Source organism: Protopterus annectens, chromosome 2.part0 (assembly GCF_019279795.1).
Source record: "Protopterus annectens isolate FY-2018-M chromosome 2.part0, PAN1.0, whole genome shotgun sequence".
Classification (NCBI taxonomy): domain Eukaryota; kingdom Metazoa; phylum Chordata; order Ceratodontiformes; family Protopteridae; genus Protopterus; species Protopterus annectens.
In genome coordinates this window covers 841,728,586-841,750,997 of record NC_056728.1, presented here as the reverse complement: position 1 = coordinate 841,750,997, position 22,412 = coordinate 841,728,586, and the positions used below count along the sequence as shown (strand labels likewise).

Sequence of the window (22,412 nt, the reverse complement as noted above, 5' to 3'; positions counted from 1 at the left end):
TAAAGTTTGGGAGATAAAAGTCTTGCAAATAACAGCCACTTTGTAGATACCCCATTCCCAAACCAATCTCATGTGGGTCCTATAGTGACATCTTCTGTCCACATATTTTACACTTTTTAAATCCAGGACTGGGGTCTTCTCCCATCATTAGGTCTAAATAAAATGAAACCAACATAACTACTCAAACAGGGCACTGAAAATATTCAATAACTAAACAATATCAAAAACACATTTCCTTAAGAAAATAAATGATTGCAAAGTAAAATTAAAAAAAGGCCAAGGTAATGAGATTTGAAAAATCACTGATGAAATGGAAGGGAGTCAAGTGTGTAAATGCGTGGAGACATGCGTGAATGGCCGTACCTTCGTTGAAGGTTGTGCATCAGGGCTGGTAACTCGGCACATAAAAATCAACTACCAATCATTAGCGGACCAGAGTTCCGCTGTGGCGACCCCTAACCGGGAAAAGCCGAAAGACACAACAACAACATAGCAGTAAGTATGGCATTACTCTAGAAATCATTTAATCCATTTAATTACATATTCTATGCTGATTCAGACCACTTGATCCTTGTTCTGCAGTAACACCTTCATCATTCTTCTGCGGTAACACCTTCATCATTCTTCAAGTTAGGTTTCTATTTATTAACCAAAAAAAATGAAAACATAACCCTCTTTAAATAAATAGAAAACTGACACTTAATGGTTGATAACAAAAACACTACTCCTTTATATTTTAAATTGTTTAATTTAATTCAGGCATATGGGTGGCACAATGGTACAGCGGAAAGCATTGCTGCCTCACAGCAAGAGGTTCCCTGGTTCGATGTTAGGCTGGGATGCCTTGTGTACGGAGTCTGCATGTCCTCTCTTTGTGTGGGTTCCCTCCGGGAGCTCCAGTTTCCTCCCATATTCAAATGATGTGCAGTAGGTGAATTACACTAAACTGGCTATAGGTGTGAGTGTGAGTGCAAGTATGTGGTGTTTATTGAACTACCATGACAGGGCTAGCCACCCGGTGGCATAAACCTTGACTCTAGATGATCGTCACTGGTAAAGTACACTCCAAACCCATGTGCAAAAAATGGGAAAAAACAGCTCTGGATGGATGGTTTTAATTCAGGCACATGCAATAGATTTGCGGACAAAATGTCCTGAAGCAATTTACTCAGATGACCATCTGGAGCTCTGTGATAGAGAAATATTGCCAGCCCAGCTATCTGGAATTTTGTAAATAATTCTATGTCATTTGTGAATATTGATATGATTTATACAGAAATGTATGTTATGTACTGAGCTAAAATGTAACCATAGCATGCCCTGCTGACTTCGAACAGAAAATAAGTTGAAATTAGATTGCTTTAAGATTGTGCTATAGTATAGCAGACAAATTTCTAGAGCTAGAAGTTTTTGTATTGTCTTGAAAGAGAAGTAATTACTAGGTTTAAAATGTAAAAAGTGTTTTATTAGTTTATGACTTCCTAGCAGCTGCATAGTTCTGAGAGAGATGTATTTTTAACACAGAGATGTTAAATTCTATTAGTTTCTGTTTTAGCCTCGGAAATGAAGTCAGGTGACAAAAAGTGATGTCATCCAAGCTAACCCAGCAGTACTATTTGATACTGATTTAAGAACTCTCTGAGAGAGAGACTGAGCATTTACTATTTTGTCTTGGACCTAGCAAGAACATCAGCACTACTTCTGCACTTGCCTTGCTCTGTAAGTAAGAGTCTAGGGCATAGTAACTATTTTTAGATTCAGACAGGAATATACTAAAGAGTAGTTTAAATGTTTTCAGCATTTATTTGAGTCTGTCCTGCATTGTTTTAAATATGTCCTGTGTTGATTGACTGAGTACTATCTTGTTCTTTTATTATTTTTTATTAAATATATTTAAACCTATCTTTGTGTCCAATATTTGTGAGACATACTTAAGGTCTTAGAGTACCTGTATATGTATTTGGTGACACTGTATAGGCCACTCCTAATTAGCCTTGCCAGTCTTGGTCAGACTACCATTTGGATAATAGTAACATTACACAGAAGGATTGAACACCCTTTGTAAGGGCCTTATAGAAGCTGATAAGTAAGGGTTTGGGGCAGTGGAAACTACATTATAGTCTGGGCAGAATGGGGCATAGCTAGTAAACCTGTTCTAGACTTCCCTATGTGTATATATGTGTTTGCATATAAATCAAATCTCAAAGTGTGTGTGTGTGCGCGTGTGCGTGTGCGTGTGTGTGTGTCTGTGTGTGTGTGTGTCTGTGTGTGTGTGTGTGTGTCAGCTACTTGGGTAAGGACACAAAGCACTGGTTGGAAAGAGATGGTGCTGGAGATCTTAGCTTCGCCCCTCACTGAGATCTTAACACTACAGCTGTTCCAGTGGGGAGTCTTATTGGGGATCTGGAGAAAGGAGAAACCAGCCCCAGAATGAGTGATCTCTGTGTGCTCTTAAGGGAAACTGCACTTTATTGTGTGTGTACTTATCATCCCCCCATTGTGTACGTTAGTCCCCCACTGTTGCCACTGGTGAGGATTGAGGCTCCATGATTACTGGGAGAGTGCAGGGGCATCACAAGCTCTAACAATCCTACAAACTGAAATCTTGGTCTTTTGTGTTACTATGTATGTTTATATACAGCACACATTTCCCTTTAGCAACAAATGTCACTAAAATGCTCAGACATGCATACTTTGAACTTAACATGTGACTTGCCTACATAAAAGACATAACAGGAGCAGATGGTCATGTAAATAACCTAATCACTTGAACATGTAATTTATCTCACTGGTCTGGGAAACCCTATCAGCATTTATAGAGGTAAACTCTTTACTAGTGATTACTCATTTACAAAACAAAACAATTACTACAGGGAGAAAAAATCCTGTGTTATATACTGTAGGTACACACACACCAGGTAAAAATTCCAATAATTCCCTACCCATCTACAAGCTGGGTTCATATTATAAGCACAAAAACTGAATCGCGTGAACACGTACTGAGCGACACATAAAGAGTGAATATTCACAATATCGAAGGTATGAATGGATACCACCATAGGGAATTCTTCCCTTTGCTTCAATGGAGTGCGATCTCGGAGTTGGTATATTTAAGTAGGGGTGATGTAGGGGTGCAGGGGGGCTTGCCCCCCTGCATACAACAGTTAGTGACAGTATTTGCTTTTTGGTTTTGTTGTGTTCGGGATTCGATGTTTTGGGCTTTCGCCCTTTACGTGTCGCTCAATATGTATTCGTGTGATTCAGTTTTTGTGCTTATAATATGAACACCTACAAGCTTGATGATTTACATTACTACCAAATACAGTAATAACTGCAAACTTGTATGGATTCCTTTTAATCTTTGATTAGCTCAAAAGGAAAAGTAAGCAATTTTGAGTTCATAACATCTGCAGGAAACAGCAGCATTAAAACTGAAAGGAAAGGGAACCAGATCTTGATGAAAATGCATTACAATCTGTACACAATATCAGAAAGCGGTTTTCTTTTGTAATTTAACCAGGCATTATACTAGTGGGTGAGAATTCTGTGGTTAATCCATGAGAAGTCATGCTGAAGCCCTTTTTCCAGGCTGTTGTCTTCTCACAGAACAGAGCTGTCAGCACTTCCAAACTAAATTTTCAGCTACCAAACTTGCTTTCTGATGTGTTCCGCATTTCATCTCATCTCCCATTTTATTCCCACCTAGTGAAACTCACATATTTTACAGCATTATGAGCTTTAAGTCATGCTCCATTTCTCCATCCTCTCCAGTTCAATAACCCATACCATCCCTTCAGCTCTGGTGCCTTGGTATCCAGACCACAGCACAATATTTCATACAAGGCCTCCACTTACAGTTGATGTGACAGCTGCATATCCACCTACTTCATGGGCCTCCGTCAATTTCTATAACATATAAACTTTGCTAAAATGCTCTAAAAGAAAAGACACAGTGGAGGAGCTTTCAGCCTCCATGCTGTGTTTATCCAGATTATAATATTCTAATATGTTTGTAATTAATTGCTATGTTAATCAAATGTAACTACTGTGTTTATTTTAACTGTGGAGCTTTTCTCCCCGGGCCTCCGCTGAAAATGGATCTATGTCTAGTCGGACACTCCTGGTCAACAGATGTAAATAAATAAATAAATAAAAACAAATAAATAAAAATAATGTTCCCCCTAAAAGCTCCGTTTCCAACTGACTAACCAATTCACCCATGCAGTTTAGTGTTACCATGAAAATCAAGTAAGTATTATGTGAATAGCATTCCTGAAGTCCAGACGAGTTACAGTTATCCTTTTTTAACCTTGGAGATGACCTGTTCATAGAACTGATCAGGCTACACTAACACATTTTACTGTGTGAATACATGATGTTGCCCAACTGATAATCTGCATTAAGAAACTCTCAGCTTACCCAACAGAATTCTTTCTGTAAATGCTCTGGGACAAATGTCGGGGTACTACTGATATCAAAATCATGGAGTTAAAACTCTATAAAGATTTTACAGGCTTTAATACAGTATTTTTTTTTTTTTTGGCAAACTAGCTTTAACTAACAACAACAATGTTGATGTATTTGCGTTCGTAATGACAGCATTTCAAATTTTTCTCTCAATGACAGGTGAGAGAGAAAACTGTTAATATGAGACATTAAATGACTAAGCAGAATCACTTTTACAGTACTCTAGAAGGTACTAAAAATTCTGCAACAAACAAGTCTTACACACTAAACTGACACATGAAGCACTGTCTGCAGTCTTATATACAACTTGCATAAAATCAATCCCATTTACAGCCTTCAAAACTCAGCTAATGAGCAAAATATCCAAAAAATTAAAAAAATGTATACAAAATGCACTATAGGTTCATAGGTAGATACTGGGCTATCTGCCCAAAGGCATATATTAGCCCAGCCACGTTGTGCAATATTCACCGCCCCTTTGGTTATTTCCCTAGGCCATTGATCTAACAGCTAGTACCCTTGGCCCCTATCTAGTAGAGCTGTTGGTACGATCCCGGGTGTGAACATTCTGTTACCCATCCACTCGTCAAGGTTCCTCTTGAAGAGTGATAGTGAGGGGCTCTCTGTCTTATGTAGATCGGGACCTTGATCCATAGCAAGGGAAGTCTTTGCGAAGGGAATCTGTCCCTCCAGCATGTTCTATTCATTGTTGTGCTGAGGTTTATATCCCTAGAGCGTGTAGCTCGAGTGGATTTGGTTTTGCTAAGATGGAGCATGTTCAACAGTTCTGGGTTGGACATGGCTCTGTATGTTAGACAGAGATCGCCTCTGAGAAGGTGGTATTCAACAGAGAAAAGCCTTAGCTTTTTCAATCGTGCTGCATAGGGCAACTGTTTGAGGCCAGTAATCCTCTTAGTGAGGTACCTCTGTGGTCTCTCCAGCTGCTGGAGATGCTTAGCCAGGTACATTCCAATTGGTGCATTGTACTCAATAATGGGTCTGATGAGGGAAGAGTAGAGGAGCACCACTACATCCTTAAATCTTGATGCGAACCCTTTCGTGATCAGATGGGTCACATAGGATTTTCTAATCACCTTGGCAACATGGTTATCAAAGGAAAGCTGATTATCTACTTGGGTCCCTAGGTCCCTTATTACTACTTCAGATTTCAGGGGGTTACCTCCTATGTGGTAGTTTGAGGGTATTCTGTTTTTTCCAAAGGGGATTACTACGCATTTTGTAGCATTTAGCTTGAGACCATGGCTTTGACACCATGCATCAGGCTCGTTAAGGCCCTTCTGGAGGATATCCATGTTGGCCTGAGACTATTATAGCACCCAGTTTGCAGTCCGCAAACTTGGTCAGCCACAGCCCATCAGTGCTTGCCTGTACTTCTGAGAAGTATATGCCAAACAGGAGGGGCCCCAGGACAGAGCCCTGAGGCACACCGCTCGTTACTGGTCTGGATTCGGACATAGATCCCGCTACTCTTACTTTGTGGGATCTGTCTGAGAGCCAATTTGTGATCCATCTTGTGATGTAAGGGTTTATGCCCAGGTTGGTGAGTTTATCAATAATACCCGAATGGGGAATGGTGTCAAATGCTTTAGCAAGGTCAAGGTAAGCCGTGTGTACCTCATTTCCCTTATCTATAGTCTGAGTAACTGTCTCAAAGAAGTCCACCAGGTTCAGGAGACATGATCTGCCCTTGACGAAGCCGAACTGTGTGGGGTCAAGTGTTTGGAGGTTCCCAATCTCTCCATTTATGAGTTCCATAATGATTCACTCCATTGCCTTACAGATCAGACTGGTCAGGCTTATTGGTCTGTAGTTCGTAGGGTCGGTTGTAGGCCCACCCTTGTGCAGTGGAACCACCGTTGCTGTGCGCCATTCTATGGGCACATATCCTGTCGAGAGGCTGAGACTGAACAGGGTATTCAGATGCGGGGTTAATTCATTTTGGAGCTCACGTATGACACAGCCCGGGACACCATCTGGTCCCATGGAGGCAGTGTTTTTAGCTTTAGATAGAGCCTTATTAACCAACGTATCAGTAATAATTGGAGTTACACAATCCCCTGGAAAAGTAATAGGCCCTGTAGGTGGTGAGGGGGGGGGGGATTTGCACTGAACCTGCCAGCCAAGATGTTGGCAATGTCAGTGGGGTCAGTGTATTTTGTTCCATTTTGTACTAGCTCAGAACAGACCTGAGCATTGCCATTTAGGTTTTTGACGTAACCATAGAAGGCCTTATGGTTATCGTTGGCATCCTTGGCAATTTTCTTTTCAAAACTGGCTTTAGTTGACTTGATGAGGGCCCTCAATTTCTTACTAAAGCTGATCAGGGAAGATTTTTCTACTTGAGATCATTTAAAATACGTTTCTCCCCACCCCATTTCTGCCATTTTATATTAAAAAAGCACACTTGGAAGCAAAGAGGTTACATAGTGCTTCAGTTGAAGTTTCATTAACTGCTACAGAATGAACCATTATTTTGCCATACTTCACAGACGCTTGATAGATCTGTGAAAGAAATGCATGCCATTTAGGAATGTAGACCTAAAAATTTTAGAGAGAGACCAAGTTTATCAAATAAGCTATTTAGCATACTTTAGCAGAAATTACAAGGTTTAAAGAGCAAATCCATGCACATTTCCACACCTTCCCCAACTCTGCCAATATATTGCCTGTCTGTACAAACTACCAAAGCCACTACAGTTCTTATATGATGCAACAGTTTTAAAAAACAAAAAATACCACAAACATTTAAATCAAGAATGACAAATACAGTGCCTGTGAGTCTTTTTTAACCCTGTAAGTCTCTCAACAGGCCATTTCTACGCTCAACATTTATTGCATCCTAAAGTTTGTAAGATGTGACCTCATGCTGCTAATTTTATTTTACTTTCGCTTCTTGCTAATCAAACAAGATAAAAGATATTCCTTTCCGTATGATCCAGGAAGCACTGGTCAGTTGCAAAGTAGGCAAAGGTAGACAAAGGAAAATCTAAGGACGATGATGTTCTTCAGCAAATCTTTTTTAAACTCCACACTAAACTGCTAGGAGCCAAATTCCTTCCTCTCATTTATGTGAGCTAAATCCAGTAGGTTGGATTAACATAAAAATGGATGTTTTGCCATACTGCAAAAGATGCAACATCTATAGCCACTTCGTATAACATGCAAACAGTTTAATGGGGACAACATAATACATGCACTGGGTTCATACAGCATGCAAGAAACGTGAGAAACAGACTAGATAAGCAGAAATCAGAAAATTAAAGATGTATCATGAGGAAATTAAAATACTTTTTACCTTGCACGGACTGCAAAAAAACCTAGCAACTCCCAGTAACTATAGCAGTAAAGTCAGCTTCAAGACAATTATAACAAAGTGCCTCATTTGCTCTTTACAGAAGCAAACAGGAGCCATGAGACAAGCATGATCATAGGATATGATAAACAGATTAAACAGTAACTTGCTACTAGAATAAAACCTAAAAATGGTAAGGAAGCAGGGGCTTAAACATTTTAAAAAGGCAGAAAGGTACAATAGATTACAACATTGTAAATCCTGCTGCTGCAGTGCGATGGGTCAGTACCCAAAAAGTGTAAAATAATTTAAAAAAAGAACGTTAAATGAAAAGCCACTGAAATTTTGCATGTGCAAAGTTGATTATTCGAAGTAGAAAGGAGTAAACGAAACTTGAACTTTTCTTTTTTTGTTGTTTGCTTCCCCCTCTCCAAATTACTGATCAAACTATGGAACTCAAAAAATAAGGGAAGTAGTGGTGTTAATGTGAAAAAAGAATGCTTAGCAAGTGGTTTAGTAAGAAATTGCACAGACGTTATTACAAGTGGGACAATACATCTACAAAGCACTAAGCACAAGCAAATCCATTACCTTCAGAATCTGCTGCAGAAGAATACATGAAAGAAAAAAAAGTTAGGATTAGAAAAAAAGGCATTATTACTGTTTCCAGAAAAACTGCACATCAAACAGCACAATTCTTCATGGTACTCGAGATTTTTTGTAACAATTAAGACTACATTTGAATATCTTTCAATAAGAATCGCCTAACAGGCCATAGAAACCACAAGCAGTTCTAACCATTGCCACACAAAAAAAAAAAAAATAGAAAAGTATAAAGTATTCTTAGCATCTTAAAATACAGCTGAAATAAATTAGAAAAACTGTATAACTGTCAGTTTTCTCTGTAGTTAATAATAGAGACATTGTCATAAAAAAGTATTTTCCACTATATCTCTGACTGATTAAATGCACATGACATCATAAATGGTTTACACTAACAGTTTGCAGCAAAGAAAACTGCTGCAAAGTTAAATGAGAAAAATTAGAATTACATTCACTTTCACCAACATAATAATTCTGGCAACAACAAACTTCAGTTTTAGTCCTAATTTTGACCTTAGTGTGATGACTGGAAAGGGTGCAACAGATCTGTTGCGTCAAATATGTTGCTTTCCATCTGCCAAACTAAATTCAGAAGATGCTAGTTTGTACCTGATTTCACATGGTATTTTTTTAGTGTATTGTGTAACTCTATAAATCTAGCCTGCTGTGTTCTATCACTACTTCATGTAAGGGGCCTCCTTCCAAGAATTTTAAAACGCTAAGCTTTATTATATATTTAACTATTCTTTTGTCCAGGACCTATGATGAACATATCATGTGCTTTTCAATTTCTCCAAATGTAAGCTGGCCACTAATTATAATACACAACTGTTCCTGAAATGCTTGAAACTGCATCATAAACAAATGTCTTACATTGTTAAAAAATGGAATATACAGTTTTACCTGACTACAGTGAAATGAAAACAGCTGACACTAGGAAATCTAAAAATGTTTCTGATTAATTTGAAGTCCTGAAACAGGCATGCATGTAAACAGTTTGGCAAAGAAATGTTAAATAGGCTACAGTGATGTGGCACATTATGTTAATTACCAAACCTCAGAATTGTAGCTAAAGACCTAAAAAGAAAGTAGCAGATTCATAATTTCGACAATAATAGAAAATGTAGAAGGTTGGAGACAAAAATAATGCAAAAGCCATAGGAAAATCTGTAGTTTAAGGCTGAAGCAGTTAAAGTAGCTGAACCAAGATCCTATGCATGTTTTTCATATTGATCGCTGCTGCTCTAGCCTTAGCTATACGAGTTAAATCTATGTGCCCAAACCGTCAAACAGCTTGAGCTGGGCTGACTAAAAGACAAGCTTTTGCGCTAAGCCCTTCAGAGCTTTACTGCCACTGAACAGTACGTTCCTCTGAGGTTTCCGAGGATAGACAGTCTGCTTGTGCTTTCCTTAGCTGGACAGATAAGCTCCCTTTTAGGAAAAAACTTCCATTTTCTTCTTTTTTTTTTTTTTTACTGATGTTTTATTACTCTTCTCTTCAATAAAGTTATTAAAGCTACAAGTGTCGTGTTTTAACAAAATGTCTCGAGACTGTAACATACTTTCAAAAGCAGTACTCGTTTCTGACAGTTTAAAAGTTGTGTTATCTACCAGATAAACTACTTTCTTTGGAGAACTTGTGTTTATCTTAAAATTGTGGGGCTGCCATACTGTTTGAAAGTACATTTTAATGTGTTTTTGAGGCACCATTTTTATCCTGACCATGGAATACACCGCCACTCCAATGGTCAGTCCTCCTTCCAGTCACAAAAAGAAAGTTAAGCAAACATCATTTGCCACCACAGCAGGCTAGCAATTTGCTCAGTTGCAGGTGAGTGCCTCTGCTGTGGCCATTTTTTGTACCTCAAACCACTCATCTTTTACCCAGGATCCCTCTGGTGTTGCACCTACAGCCATTATGAACCAGGGGTTAGTCTGAATAAACTGAAGCACTGCTGGTGATCCTGTTATATTTTTTGTTTCTCTGTCAGTGATAGCGCTGCTTTCTGTTTTGCTTGTTACATTTTGTTTTCTGTTTTAAGAAATCTGCTTGGCCTGGTGTTTTTGTTCTATGTGAGAGATAGACAAATTATCTAGACTGCATATTTCACATTTTTTTTTCATTTGGTAGACTGTTTCTTGGGTGATACTTAAATACACAGTGAATTCTGGGTCAACGTCTTTTTCTGAAAAGATTTCAAGCCTGCATAAACTGCTGGTGATTCTCTGCTAGTTTTTCCAACCCACCCTCTCCTTCACTGATCTGCCTTTTAAACCTGGTGATTTTAAGCTTCCCACCCCTACTGTAAATTGAGCTTAATAAGCTCCACCCTTTTTACACTGCTGTTGATATCCTGAATTACTTATTTGCCTTTCCTTGTGCTTATACTGAAAAAGTGCATTTTGCCTCTCATTGTCTGTTCTACTGATTTAGTTGCTCTGAATTCAGAATCAAGCAAGCTGTTGGATAAAGTAAGTATATTGTACACTCTAGCAAGCACTTGTTTTTTTACATCAAGAGGTCAGTGGATTTTCCATCTAGTGCACAGGGAAATAGCCTGGTCTGTTTATGTGAGATTTCTGCATGCAGTGTTATTGTCTGGAGAGCTTATTAATCAACTTATCTTGCTTTTAGTGCCTTTATAAATTCTGTACAATTGAGTGGCTCTTGGCTCATTTATACAAAGTCAAGTACTTTTATTGAATAATCACACTTATAAGCTGTTTAAAGTACACTCCTGTACCCATATCTTTAAGTTTGTTTGTGGTAGCATTGCACTCTGGACACTCCTTTACTGTGCTTTTAGTTTAGGAGGACCGGGATTATTCATCTAGTAGCAGTAGGTGTTTACCTAGTCTATCTGAGCTGGGAAGCATGAAAAAGGGCTCCATGTAACTTTTTGCACTTCTCTTACATAGTGTGGCTATACTTTAGCAGTTTCAAAAAACTTTACTGTCTGCTGCTACTTCTTTAAGTAGTCAATTGCACTATATTACATTGTAACTGTTAGCTGTAGGTAGTTTGTATGTATGTTCTTGTTACACGTGGGCTCCAAACCAGCTATTCTACATTAAGAAGGTGTTTTTCTGCACCTTTGTGGTAGAAGTGTGCTGATCTAACCTGTCTGAGTTAGGGACTGCTGATGGAAGGCTTACTGTGTGCTTTCCTGATTAGTAGTTAGCTTAAAACTTGTTTCCCTTTGCTCGTATTTAAGCTTCACGTTTGTGCAAGCTTTGGCATAGATACACAGAGCTGCTCATTGTTTGCTGACTTTGCTAATGATTGCTGAGAATTTGCTTTCACCTGGAACAATCCATTACGGAAAAGATAAAATAAGTTCTTTTGCACTTCTCTTATATAGTGTGACGGTTTGCTGTTATTTTTGTACTTTACGGCAAAATAAATAAAACAAAATAAAAAAAAATTGTACTGTCTACTGCTATTTTAAGTAATTAATTGCACTGTATTACATCGTATCTGCTAGTTGTACAACTGTTGTAGGTAATTTGAGTGGTCTTGTTACACCTGGGCTCCAAATCAACTATTCTATGTTAAGGAGTTTTTCTGCACCCTTGTGGCAGAAGTTTGCTGTTCTAGCCTGTCCAAGTTGGGGATTACTGGTGGAAGGCTTATTGTGTGTTTTACTCATTGGCAGTTAGCTTACAACTTGTTTCCGTTTGCTCGGTGTTGTTCTTTGCACAGTGGCAGTTAGCAGTGCCCTGTACAAATGCAAAAGCCTAGAAGCTCAGTTTTTCCCTAAACAGCTGTCAGGGAAAAGTACAGTTTTGTACATACCATAAATGTAGATGTCCGATAGGTATGCAACTGCAGCCCTGACATATGGGTTGTCCTGCCTCAGGCAGCCCTTCGGTCGGCCGGATTCCAAAGTCTGGGTCCGGCTGATGTCGCCCTTTCCCCGACGTCAGAGCACCTGGGGTATAAAAACGTCAGCCGACGCCATCTTCCTCAGTGTTTCTTGCCCCAGATGCCAGGTGCCCTCTAAGGAAGGCTAAATTTTGAAAAATAGAGAAAAAATTCAAGACAAGTACAACAGCATAAAAACAAATACACCATAAAAGATTACCCCAGGTAGCTAAAATGAGGGGTAGAAACCCAAAAGTATACCACAGAGGGATAGGTGGGAGGGAAAACCTGACTGCAGTTGCATACCTATCGGACATCTACATTTATGGTAGGTACAAAACTGCACTATGTCCTTCAAGGATGCAACTGAAGTCCTGACATATGGGTTGAATACCATAGCCAACCTGGGGGTGGTAGGCAGTAAGACAAAGATGGTGTAGCTAAAATGCCCTGCAGGACTGCAGAGGCAAACCCTGCTCTGGACCTTGAGTATAAAGGCAGGTTGTAATGTTTGGAAAATGTATGCACGGAGCTCCATGTAGCAGCTTCTAAAATGTCCTTTGTTGCCACTCCTCTTAAAAAAAGCTGTGGAGGTGGCTGTAGTTCTGGTGGAATGTGGCCTGATGTCAGCTGGCACAGTTTTTCCATGAAAAGAGTAGCAGAATCGAATGCAATTTCCAATCCATTTAGAAATTGTCTGTTTGGAAATTGCTTTTCCCTGCAATCCAGCAGCGAAAGCTACAAAAAGCTGGTCAGATCTTCTGAAAGTCTTTGTTCTGTCCAAGTAGTAGCGCAACTGTCTGTGTATGTCCAAGGTGTGCAGAAGTCTCTCTCCTTTATTTTGAGGATTGGGAAAGAAGGTAGGCAGGTGAATAGCTTGATTCAGGGACACCCTGGATACCACCTTTGGCATGAATGGCGGATTGGTTCTCAAAGAAACTCTGTCCTGGTGAAAAATGAGAAATGATTGTACTGCCATAAGGGCCTGTAGCTCAGAGACTCTTCTTGCTGAGGTTACTGCCAGAAGGAAGGCTGTCTTCCAAGACAGAAATTGCAACTCTGAAGATGCTGCTGGTTCAAAGGGGGGAAGAGTTAATTTTTCCAGCATGAAGTTGAGGTCCCATGCAGGCACTGGTGGTTTCCTTGGAGGGTTGATGTTCTTTATACCTCTTAGAAACTGTCTTAGCAATGGGTGAGAAAATACAGGCGGATCAGTGTTATATTTGGCAGATATTGCTGAAGCATGTATTTTTATGGAAGAATATGAAAGGCCATTGTGAAGCATTTCAGCCAAGTATTCCAGGATCTGTGGAATGCTCATCACTGATGGGTCTTGACCCTTTTTGCTGTTCCAGATAAGAAATCTCTTCCATTTTGCTGAGGATGTTTTTCTAGTGGAAGGTCTGCGCGCCTCCAGGATGATATCTTTTACCCTTTTGGAAAGTGTATCCTGAGTAATAGTCATGGAATCTTCCAAGCTGTCAGCTTCAATGTTTTCAAGTTGGGGTGTAGTGTCCTGTAATTGTGCTGTGTCAGAAGAAGTGGCCATTGAGGAAGGAGCCACGGATTGGTGTGTGTCAAGCTCCGTAGCAGTGGGTACCAGTGTTGTCTTGGCCAGTCTGGAGCTATCAGTATGACTTTCGGTTGCTCTGTCTTGATCTTTAGTAACACCTTGGTCATCAAAGGAAGAGGTGGGAAGGCATATAGTGTTAGAGAGTTCCAACTGAAGGAGAGAGCGTCCACCTTCCATGCTTGAGGATGGTATGTCCTTGTGCAAAACTTTTTCAGATGGTGATTGAAGTGGAAGGCAAAAAGGTCTATATCCGGCCTTCCCCATGCTTGAGCTATTTGTACGAAAATGTCTGGATGCAACATCCATTCATGTGGATCCATGATGTTTCTGCTTAGGCTGTCAGCCAGAACATTGTCCTTCCCTGGTACAAACTGGGATTGTAGCTCTATTTTCAGTTGTAGGGAAATATCCCAGAGATTCATTGCCAGTCTGCAAAGAGGGTAGGAATGGGTACCTCCTTGCTTGTTTATGTACCACATAACTGTGGTATTGTCTGTCTTTATTAGTAGATGGCCCTGATGCATGAACTTTTCGAAGGCCTTGATTGCATGTATCACTGCCAGCATTTCTTTTTGGTTGATATGCAGGTGCTTTTCTTTTTGTGTCCATTGTCCTTGAATGCATCTGCCCTCCATGTGCGCCCCCCCCCCATCCATGGTCTGAGGCGTCTGTTGTTATGGTTTGACTTGTATGAGGCTTGCTGAAAGGCAGACCTTTGTTTATTTGGCTTGCTTGAGCCCACCACAGAAATTCCTTTTGAAGGCATGGAATGAGTGGGATCAATGTTTCCAGGCTGTGGCTGTGCTGAGACCATAGACTTTTTAGATACCATTTTAGTTTTCTATTGCTCTTATTTGAGGTAGGTTTGTTATTTGTTTGAGTGCCTCTGCCCTTTGATTTGGTGGCAGGTTTGGCCTGCCATGTCTTGTTGGCAGTGTATGAAAATGGAATCTGTATCCTTTGTCTATTATCTCCAGTATCCATTTGTCCTTTGTAATATTGTGCCAGTTTTGTGAGAATAAAGATATTTTCCGCCCAAAGGTGCTTCTAATTGAGCCCTGGATGGCGGAGTCAAAGTCAAGTCATTGAGATTGTCCTGGCGGAGCAGTGGAAGGTCCTGCCCCACCTCTCTGGTTCGGAGGCTGCCATTGACGTCCTCTGTAGGAGCCTCGAGTTTGCCCTCTACCTCTGCCATGTCTGTTTTTGCCTCTTTGAAATTTGTCTGTGTCAGGAAAGGACCAATGCTTAGAAGGCCAATTCCTGCTGAATCTTGGAGGCTGTACCTGGAGGAAATCTTTGACTGTTTGCACTGATTTTGCCTTTTCCTCTATTTTCTTTAAAACCTCTTGTACAGTAGCACCAAATAGCTTATGTTTCTCTAGTGGTGCGTCCAAAAGCTTAATTTTCACATGGTCTGGCAATGTTTGTTCCTTTAACCAAGCATGTCTGCGTATGACCGCACCTGTCATTGCTGCTCTACATGAAGCTTCCAATGCATCATATCCACACTGAAGGAAATGGCTGCTAACCTGCTTAGTATTATGAACCAATTCCTGTAACCCCTTTCTATCTAATGGTTCAGGGGAAGCCAGTTTCTTTTGCAAGTCATCCAACATGTATTCATGATACTGAATCATATGAAATTGACAATTTAATGCTCACATAGAAAGGGTGGAATATGTATATACTTTCTTGCCCCACCTTTCTAAAGCCCTAGAATCTCTTTCCAAAGGGAGTGGGTTCTTAGCAGTAGTGGATAAAACCCCTTTAGGCCCCTGAGAAATAGTTTCAGGGTCAGCAGTATGGCCCTTGAACAGAAATTGATGTGTGTCTGGAACCCTGTAGTACCCGTCTGGCTTGACAGGAGCAGGGGGGAGGGAGTCAGGGGAGACACTAGATTCTAAGTACACATCATCTAAAACATTTAAAACTGGAGGAATAGCTAAGGGTCTATGCTGAGGTAGCTTTAAAAATTCCCTTAACCTTTTCCTAGAATCTGAGTATTCTTGGCCTTGCCATTTGAAGTGTTCCCTCATGGAATGAAGCATTTCCCCAAAGGAAAACTCCTCAGGAGGAGAAGCAGAGGGAATAGATTCCTCCGCATCAGAATCCTCGTAGGCCGGGAAGGCCTCCTCCTGGTAGTCTGAATGTGCAGAGTCACCTGAGGCCTCATCGGAGGACTGGGAGTCTACCTGCTCAACCCTAGGCCTCTTGTCAGAAGGCGGCTGAGAGCCTCTATCTGGATGAGGCTGTGAACCCCTAATTAAAGAAATAAGGTCCTCAGCTAAACTTAAAATTTGAGAACCAGAAGTGGATCCCAGTGAAACAGATCTTGGAGGGAGAGACTTAGCCTGTTTGGCAGCCTTAGCACATGTGTAGGCCTTAATGGACATAGACACTGGAGGCCTGGCAGCCCCACGTGCTGGAGTAGTCTTATCCACTGAAATGGTGTCAGAAATATCCTGGGCTATGGTCTCAGAGGGGAGAACAGAAACCGGCACCGAGCTGGCCTCCGGTACTGAAGTAACCGGTGGAGCGGTGTCGTCGGTCTGTAGCGGTTGCGAAACTGGCTCAGAAGAGACAGAGACACTCGCGGTAGGCCTAAGCGTGGTGTCGGCCGAGACCGCGGATGTCGGTCCATATCCTTCCGTTTTTTAGGTAAATGTGCTGTCGGAAGCTCCGATGGCATGATATAACAGAAATCTTCCCCAAAATAATCCTGTGCAAACTCTGACCGACGCCTAAGAGTGCGTTTATTGAAAGAGGCACAAGCTGCACAGGCCGAGACGTTGTGTTCTGGGCCTAGGCAGTAAGAGTGGAAATCCTTATGAGGTATTTGTTTCCCACAAGTTAAACAATTATTAACTTTTTCACTTTTATCTGACATCGGCTGAGGCAAGAAAAGGTCCCCAACGGGGTACTTAGCTTTTTTGAAGACTTCAGTAGCTGAAAACACAGGAGCTGGTCGACTGGCACTTGCGAACTGCTTCTGCTTCGGGCGCCACGCGGCAAGAAAGACTGAGGAAGATGGCGTCGGCTGACGTTTTTATACCCCAGACGCTCTGACATTGGGGAAAGGGCGACATCAGCCGACGCCGGACCCAGACTTTGGAATCCGGCCGACCGAAGGGCTGCCTGAGGCAGGACAACCCATATGTCAGGACTGCAGTTGCATCCTTGAAGGACATCCCTTACAAGCTGATCTGTTGTTCTAGTTATGCAATGAGCAGCACTGCCTTATTGACCAACCTTTGCCTACACAAAGTATAGGTCATTCTTGTAGTCTCCGTACTACCAGCACAGTCTTATCAAACTAACCCATTCCCTTCCCTAATAAAACATACAGTAAGAACCTGCTATCATGGATGGGCAGTTTCCCATCATCTTTCTGGCCAGCCTGATAGACATGGGCATCCTGAGGCAATGCAGCAATTGCCTCATATATACTGGCTATGGCATTTGCTACCCCTACTATACCTTTTTAGGTAGTGTCAATATAACCAACCTCCCAATGTAACAAAATCCTCTCTAGATAAACTCAGGGTACTGTTGCTTAATGCTAGGAGTCTGTCGTTCTTCCCTCTCTAACACAGATGACAAGCAGGTGGGGTATTTCATTTAGATGTTTTATTACACAGAAACACATCAGGATGGATAGTAGCATCATAAAATACAAACAAACTGATTAACAGACAAACCTTATATACATACATGCTTACAGTGGATATAAAAAGTATGTACACCCCTGTTAAAATGCCAGGTTTTTGTGATATAAAAAAATGAGACCACAATAAATCATTTCAAAACTTTTCCCACCTTTAATGTGACTATAACCTGTACAATTCAATTGAGAAACAAACAAATCTGTTAGGGGAAAAAATATAAAAAATAAAAAAAACGTACAATAAGCTGGTTGCAGAAGTGTGCACTTTATTTATTGAAGCACCTTTTGATTTAATTACAGCATTCAGTCTTCTTAGGTACACACCTGCCATCAATTAAAGAGAGTCTGATTAACCCCAAATAAAGTTCAGCTGTCCTACTAGGATTTTCCTGACATTTACTCATTCGCCTGCTACAGCAAAAGCCATGGTTCGTCGAGAGCTTACAAAGCATCAAAGGCATCTCATTGTTGAAAGATATCAGTCAGAAGGGTACAAAAAAATTTCCACAGCATTGGATACACTATGGAACACAGTGAAGACAGTGGGGGGCCTGAAGAGGGCTGTGTGCAAGAGATGCCCTCACAATCTGACAGATTTGGAGCACTTTTGCAAGGAAGAGTGGGCAAAGATTGCCAAGTCAAGATCTGCCATGCTGACAGACACCTACCAAAGAAGACTGAATGCTGTAATTAAATCAAAAGGTGCTTCAACAAAGTATTACGTTAAGGGTGTGCACACTTGTGCAACCAGATTTGTTTGTTTTTCAACTGAACTGTACAGGTTATAGGTCACATTAAAGGTGGGCAAAGTTTTGAAATGATTTATTGTGATCTCATTATTTTTATATCACAGAAACCTGGCACTATAACAGGAGTGTGTACACTTTTTATATCCACTGTACATCTCAACAGCTTACTACAAAATGGCAGTCAGGCTCGCATGTGCTCAGTATTTATACACTTGTGCAAGCCCTTGGATAGCTTCTTAAAGATACATACACACACACACTGATCAACATCCCCTCTCTTAAAAAGATTGCCCTTAGTAAAACACAACATTGGAGTTAGACATGCATTACTACAAACATTAGAAACAAACAAAATGTTTATGTCCAAGTTGCTGTAGATAAATAATGAAGTATGGAGATACAACCGGATCTGGTAACATAACAATCTGGACTGGATTTAGCAACAGGGACGGTCTTCGGTAAGCAACCCGTATCAGGAACTTCTGGATTCATCACAGGAATGGGAATATTCTCTGGAACTTCCTCTGGAATTGGAACACCGGACAAACCACTCTGAGATAGAATGTTTTTCTCACAGGCTATGTGCTGTGGTATGGGCTCGGACACCAGCATCAAATGTTTCAGATTCCATCTAAACGCTACTCCTTGTGATTCCACAATATATGATCTCGGCTCTGGGCAAATATTCTTCACGACTCCAATCCGATCATAATCTTTGGACATCTGCATCCTTACCACTTCTCTTTCTCGTAATGGATTGACCGGTTTGCTGGTCTTATTGTAGTAGGACTTCTGGGTTAAATCCTTCCTCAACAGATTGGTTTGCACTGACTTGTTCTTGACGCATGGAACTAACAATTGACTACTGATTGGCAACGTGGTTCTGGTTTATCTCTACAGAAGTCTCTAGGGCGGCGGTTGAACCAAGATGTTTATCACAAGGAATATTTCTGAGATTCAAGACTCAAGAAAATATCACTATTGCCTCGTTTTGACATCTCTTGTAACTGTTTTGCCCTTTGAACTGCACATTCTGTCAAACACTTTGACTGCGAATACTCTGGGCTACTCATGACATCAGTAAAGTCACATTTAATCGGCAAATCTTCTGAACTGTTGGCTTGTAAACTGTGTGCTGTTGTCAGAAATAACTTTGTGTGGACAACCATGGACTGTAAAATGACATTCATCTTAGTTATGACAGTACTGGATGCTAGATTAGGAAGTAGGTCAATCTCAAACAACATAATGTTTGTCCATTCCACTTGAAAATGTAGGTGGCTACTATCGACCAAGGTAGTTCGGGAATCTGGTTCAGCTGAAGTGGTTCCTTCTGTTGATGTGGCTTAGTACTATTACATACAAAGCAAGAAGAAAGTACTCTCTCAATGTCTTGTGACATAAAAGACCAAATACTAGTCCTCTCGCCCTTCTTTGGTACAGTCAGTTCCTGGGTGCCCACAATGCAAGATAGTAAGGTACTCTTGCTGAAAGGACTTTGGAACAATTACTTTTGGGCCTTTCATACAGATACAATTGTCAGACAAAATGTCATCTCTGTATGGAAAATAAGGTTGCACTTCTTGAGGTAAACTAGACTGCTTTGACAGCCATCCTTGATTGATAAAATGGCTGACGCTTTGTAAAACTGGATCTGTGGTTGTTTGATCTCAACTCCTCAATACGTATGGAAGAAAAATTTCTCACTTCCATGACTTCAAAATCAAGGTTCTTATTCTCGTGCTGCTCAGTGGTGTTTCTGGGCGATCTGGATAATTTATCAGCAAGATAAAGAAGTTTGCCTGTCTTGTAGACAAGAATGAAATTATACTTTTGCAATCTACATCATACTTTGCAATCTGGCAGGAGCTGAATGCATAGGTATTCTTAAGATAGTGACTAGAAGTTGGTGGTCTGTTTCAATCTGGATAGGTCTACCATAAACATAATCATGGAACTTCGATCATGCAAACACAACTGCCATCAGCTCTTTCTCAATTTGGGCATACTGCATTTCAGTTTGGGCAAGAGTTCACAATGCAGAGGCAACAGGTTGACCCTCTTGTAGAATGACTGTGCCAAGACCAAATTTTGAAGCATCACAGGAAAGAGTGACTAGTTTGTGAACATCATAGTATCTGAGAGTTGGTGGACTAGCAATTCTAATAAAACAGCAAAAAAACGAACCGAGTCCCACAGATCCACAAAATAATGCAAACAGCACGTCGATGCCCAATGAACTCTTCCAAGACTCTTCAAAACTATGAAATAACTTTATTTTAAAACGAACAACACAATAAGGTAGATAGAAACAACTTCATCAAGCGCTTTCGCCTGTGTAAATACCAGGCTTTTTCAAGATACAACAGCAGGATGTTGGATTCCCTTTAAGTAGGGCAGTTGATTAACAATTAGTATATTTAATTAGGTTTAATCAAGGTGACTTGTTGGGAATTAATCTAAAACCTTTTGTAAATGTACTGAATATAGTTGTAACAGTGTCATCTACAAAATCGATTAAAAATTTAATAAAAATGAAAATGAATAAAAATGAACAACAACAAACATTCATTCAACCACGTTAACTGTGATAAATCATAAACAACCATAAACGTGACATTTCTTTCTTTAAAATTGCTCTGTCATAAAATCCCCCATATGTACGTAAAAAATCATAAGTAACTATTTTAAAATGTCATGTGAAAATAATATCAAATAAAACTTTACTACATAAATATGTTTGACCTCAAAGCCAAACACCACCAGTAATAAATATGTGCGTGCAACTTGTTAACAATATTTAAAATATTAAAATGTTGTTATATACACTGTGTGTAAATAAATTAATACAAACTCTTAATATCAAAAAACTGATAGTATAACGTACAAACAATAAACCTGATAAATATACAGCCATAAATATTAAATATGTAGAATCTAGAATCTATACATATAATAAAATGTATACATGTAATGAAATGTGTGCCAATAATAAATCATGTCTAAAACCAGCTATCCTGATCATTATAGTACTTAGTTCAGTGCTTAAACGTTTTATGTTAAAAATTTTTTGTGTTAAAAAATGAATAAAAACATGTACCCCCTAGCACCAAGTTGATAATTTTCACAAACTGTGAGGCCAAACCAACCTGTTAAAGCCTTATAACAAGATTAGCTATATAGACTAGTTCTAAAGCTTTGCTCGTCTCAGTTTCAAAAGACTGCTGATACTTATAGCATCATTTAAACCAGGTGGTTTGGTTGCATTCAGCCTAAGTTGCCAAGTTAATTCTTTGTACTCAACAGTGGCTTCCCAATCCCCACCTCTAGGATTCAAGGGAACTTGTTCTAATACAAAAAATTTTAAAATCATCTCAGGACATGTTGTCTGGTGTCTGTAAAAGGCATTGGACTCTCTCTTTCTCTGAATATCGTAGAGGTGCTCGTATATCCTTCTACGTAGCGTCCTCTCAGTTTTGCCAATGTAAAAACTTTCACAAACCTGACACACGCCTAAGTAGACTACCCCTTTGGATGCACAGTTGCAATACAAATCAGATTTCACCCTAAACTTTCTTGATTTAATGTAAAAAGAGTCAGTATTCATTATATATGCACATTGTTTGAAAGCATTGCATTTAAAGGTGCCCGTTGTTGTACCTTTGGTATGTTTTACTTGCTGCTTTTGTCTTTCAAACATGTTCTTAAGGTTCATGTTCCTTGCATTGACAAATGTTGGTTGGGTGGGTAGCCATTTGTTAGTGTCTTCATTTGATCTTAAAATTGGCCAATATTTTACAACAGTGTTTCTTATTTTAGAAGCATCATTGTTGTACGTGTACACAAATGCAGATTGAGAGTCAAACCCTTTACCTTGTTTGTGAGTTAGGTTGTTGTCAGATGCTGTATCATCCCTTACTAAACCTAATAAAGGAGAGTATATATCCACTCTTTTACTCAATACCTCTTGGTACATTTTGTCAATCAAGGCACGGGGGTAACCTCTCTCTAAAAATAGGTTCTTTAATGTATTCACTTCCTTAAAAAACAATTCATCTGTTACACATTCTAGAGGCTCTAATAAATTGGCCTTTCAAGATGCCCTTCTTTTGTGGAAATGGGTGACCACTACAAAAATGTAAAAATGCATTTGAAAAGGTGCTCTTTCTAAACACCGA

General features: G+C 40.0%; 1 protein-coding gene across 5 annotated transcripts in view; it reads right to left on the bottom strand.

Annotated features, from left to right (window-relative positions):
- USO1 (USO1 vesicle transport factor) overlaps positions 1-22,412 on the bottom strand; it is a 1,866,649-nt gene that overhangs the window by 1,452,621 nt on the left and 391,616 nt on the right. For 2 of the 5 annotated variants that reach the window (XM_044061107.1, XM_044061110.1), the window contains exon 5: positions 8,372-8,383. The exons of 2 other annotated variants lie outside the window; for them this stretch is intronic. In XM_044061107.1, coding sequence (XP_043917042.1) covers positions 8,372-8,383 — 12 coding nt within the window. The remainder of the gene's footprint in view (positions 1-8,371; positions 8,384-22,412) is intronic. One more of the 5 variants, XM_044061108.1, reaches the window with a different exon arrangement.